Here is a 3,743-nt window from a genome sequence, read left to right as displayed (position 1 = left end):
AACTATTGGAACCGATGAAAATCCCAAAAAGACTCGGTTACCCAAAATTCAACTATTGGTCAACTCTTTTTCATTTATTCAACTCTTAAGGCTTCTAAATTTCTAAAATTCCATCAAGATTCTCTTGACTACCTCGGGAATCGTGCCACCCATCCCTCGGGGTCAAAATCACTTTAACGGAGCTAGGGGAAGGGTTAACGGGGTAAAAGGGTCTAAACAACCAAACAGATTGTTACATCAGATACTTATTAAAGAACCATTCATCCTCGAACGACAAGAGAGACAGAAAAGGAAAGTACCTGAATCAGTAAAAAGCTGAGGATATCTACTAAGCCTCCTCAACTGGACGTTGCTTCCATTGTACTTTCACTGAAGCTATCTCTTTTGATCTCAACTTTCTCACTTGCCTATCCAATATCGCTACCGGCTCCTCCTTAAAGGACAAATTATGATCGAACAATACTGAGCCCCACTGGATGACATAAGACCCATTAGAATGATACATCTTCAACATAGAAACATGGAACACCGGGTGAACATCCGGTAAGCCTGGTGGCAAAGCCGACTCATAAGCCACCTCACCAATACGTCGAAGAATCTCAAATGGGCTAATGATCCTCAGGCTTAAATTGCCTTTTTTCCTGAACCTTATCATACGCTTCATGGGTAAAACCTTTAATAGAACCTGGTCACCAACCATGAACTCCAAATCCCGAACCTTCTGGTCTGCATACTCCTTTTGCCTACTCTGAGCCGCAATAAGCTTTTCCTGAATCAACTTCACTTTGTCTAAGGACTCTCTCAACAAATCTGTACCCCACGGTCTCACCTCAAATGCATCGAGCCAACCAATTGAAGAATGACATCTCCTACCATATAAAACCTCGAAAGGAGCCATGTCAATGTTCGAGTGGTAACTGTTGTTGTACGCAAGCTCTGCCAAAGGTAGGAACTGGTCCCAATGACCACTAAAGTCAATCACACAAGTTCGAAACATATCCTCTAACACTTGAATAGTCCTCTCGAACTGACCATCTGTATGTGGGTGAAAAACGGTACTAAGATTCAACTGAGTCCCCAATTCCTTCTGCAAAGTCCTCCAAAAATGGGAAGTGAACTGAGTCGCTCTGCCTGAAATAATGGAAATGGGCACACCATGTAATCTAAAAACCTCCCTAATGTAGATCCTAGCCAACTTCTCCGAGTTGTAGGTAGTCTGAACTGGAATGAAGTGCGCGAACTTAGTCAACCTATCAACAATCACCCAAATGGCATCAAACTTTCCCAAAGTATTCAGTAGACCAACTATGAAATCCATAGCTAGCCTCTCCCACTTTCACTCGGGAGTGGACATCCTCTGAGTCATACCACCCGATCTCTGGTTCTCACAATTAACCTGCTGGCAATTCAAACACTGGGAAATGAAATCCACTATATCCCTTTTCATCCTACCCCACCAATAATGCTGTCTCAATTTGCGATACATCTTTGTAGCAACAAGATGAATGAAGTATCTAGAACTGTAAGCCTTCTCCAAAATCAACTTAATTAGACCACCAACCCTAGGAACGCAAATGCGTCCCTTAATCCTCAGAACAGCCTCATCATTAAGAATAGCCTCATTAGCCTCTCCACTCAATACTTTATCTTGGATATTACACAATTTAACATCCTCAAACTACTGGGCCTTAATCTCTTCCAAAAGAGACGACCTCACCTCAACACAAGCTAGAACATATCTAGGTTCTGAAATATCAAGTCTCACTATACTATTAGCCAAAGATTGCACCTCCATAACTAAGGGATGCTCCCCAACAATCAGATGCGACAAGCTACCTATACTCACTCCCTTTCGGCTCGATACATCAGCTACCACATTTACCTTTCTCGGATGAAAAAGAATGGTGATATCATAATCCTTGAGCAACTCCATCCACCTACGCTGCCTCGAATTCAGATCCCGCTGATTGAACACATGCTCAAGACTATGATGATCCGTGAATACCTCACAGTAGACTCCATACAGGTAATGTGTCAAAATCGTCAAAGCAAATACTATCGCCGCCAAATCTAAGTCATGAGTAGGGTAGTTCTTCTCATGGACCTTAAACTGCCTCAAAGCATATACAATCACCTTACCCTTTTGCATGAACACGTAACCCAAACCAATCCGAGAAGCATCATAATAGACAATAAAGTCTTTACCCTCCACAAGTAAAGCTCAAATCAGAGTTGAAGTCAATAACGCGTTGAGGTTTTGAAAGATCTCCTCACACTCATCGGACTATTGAGGAGGCACATTCTTCTGAGTCAAACGGGTCAAATGGGAAGCAATAAATGAAAACACCTTCATGAACTTGCTAAGCCTATAAAGCTCTGAATCAATAACCAAAGTAGGCCTAGCCCATTCTCTAACTAGCTCAATCTTGGGATCCACCATAACCCCATCCTTATACACTACAAGCCCCAAAAATGCCGTAGAATTGAGCCAGAACTCACAGTTGAAAAATTTGGCATACAACTTCTTATCCTTCAATGACCTAAGTACTATCCTCAAAGGCTTCTCATGTTCTTCCTTATTACGAGAGTACATCAAGATGTCATCAATGAAAACAATCACAATGAATCCAAGTAAGGCTTGAAGATCCCATTCATCAAATCTAAGAACGCTGCAGGGGCATTGGTAAGCCCGAAAGACATCACCAAGAACTTATAGTGACCATAGTGGGTCTTGAAGGTTGTCTTTGGGATATCCTAGGCTCTAATGCCCGATTTCAAATCAATCTTAGAAAAGACCGATGCATGCTAAAGCTGATTAAGCAAATTATCAATGCGGGGTATCAGATACTTGTTCCGAATGGTAACCTTGTTTAGCTACCGATAGTTGATACACATCCATATAGAACTGTCCTTCTTCTTCACAAAGAAAACGGGAGCACCGCAAGGGGAAATACTAGGTCGATGAATCCCTTACTCAACAAGTCTTGTAACTGCTCCTTCAACTCCCTCAACTCTGTCGAAGCCATATGGTACTGTGGAATAGAAATAGGCCGAGTGCCTGGCTCCAAATCAATGCATAAATCTATATCACGATCAGGTGGCATACCAAGTAAGTCTATGAGAAAGACCTCCGCAAACTCACTAACTACAAGTACCGACTCCAAGGAAGGAATGTCCGCACGCGTATCCCGGATATGCGCCAAGTAAGCCAAACACCCTTTAACTACCAACTTTTTTGCCCGAAGGAAACATATAATCTTCTTAGGAGCAGATCTTGGAGCACCCTTCCACTCTAATCTCGGAATGCCAGGCATAGCTAACGTGATTGTCTTGGCATGACAGTCCAGAATCGCGTGATAAAGAGCCAACCAACTCATGCCTAATAACATCAAAATCTACTATATCAAGGATCACCAACTCTCTCACGTACCATAACCCAAAGTAAATTTACAAGACCAATAGACTCACTCTGCCACCACAGAACCTCTGATCGGAGTAGACACATGAATAGGGACATCAAGTAGATCACAAATCATATTCAAACCCATAGAGTAATATGGGGCACAGAAGAAAAAGTAGAGCCCGGATCAAATAATACTAAAGCTGCTCGGTGACAGACTAAAACAGTACATGTGATAACCTCATCAGAAGCCTCTGCCTCTGGCCTGCTAGGGAAAGCATAACAATGAACTCTCCGCCCTTGGATTGTGTGCTTCCATAGCCACCTTGACTTGACTGAGCTC

At 42.5% G+C, this 3,743-nt stretch overlaps 1 protein-coding gene across 1 annotated transcript; it reads right to left on the bottom strand.

Moving 5' to 3' along the window:
• Positions 1 to 328: 328 nt before the first annotated feature.
• On the bottom strand, positions 329 to 3,377 carry LOC132644107 (uncharacterized). The gene is made up of 6 exons (XM_060360664.1): positions 2,955 to 3,377; positions 2,348 to 2,575; positions 1,718 to 2,206; positions 1,369 to 1,627; positions 830 to 1,131; positions 329 to 685 (listed from the first exon to the last, which is right to left on the bottom strand). Exons 1-6 carry the CDS (start codon positions 3,375 to 3,377, stop codon positions 329 to 331), a joined length of 2,058 nt encoding a protein of 685 aa, XP_060216647.1.
• Between the last annotated feature and the right edge of the window lie 366 nt (positions 3,378 to 3,743).

Source organism: Lycium barbarum, chromosome 6, assembly GCF_019175385.1.
Source record: "Lycium barbarum isolate Lr01 chromosome 6, ASM1917538v2, whole genome shotgun sequence".
Classification (NCBI taxonomy): domain Eukaryota; kingdom Viridiplantae; phylum Streptophyta; class Magnoliopsida; order Solanales; family Solanaceae; genus Lycium; species Lycium barbarum.
This window is presented reverse-complemented; position numbering and strand designations above follow the sequence as displayed.

Bases quoted from the DNA above. Each gene is read 5' to 3' on its own strand.
- LOC132644107 (XM_060360664.1), bottom strand. From the start codon at position 3,377: ATGAGTTGGTTGGCTCTTTATCACGCGATTCTGGACTGTCATGCCAAG. The intron at 2,207-2,347 runs GTGTTTTCATTT...TTACTTGTGGAG, and splicing joins GGCTTAGCAAGTTCATGAAG to GGTAAAGACTTTATTGTCTA. The intron at 1,628-1,717 runs GTGAGGTCGTCT...TTGAGTGGAGAG, and splicing joins ATGTTCTAGCTTGTGTTGAG to GCTAATGAGGCTATTCTTAA.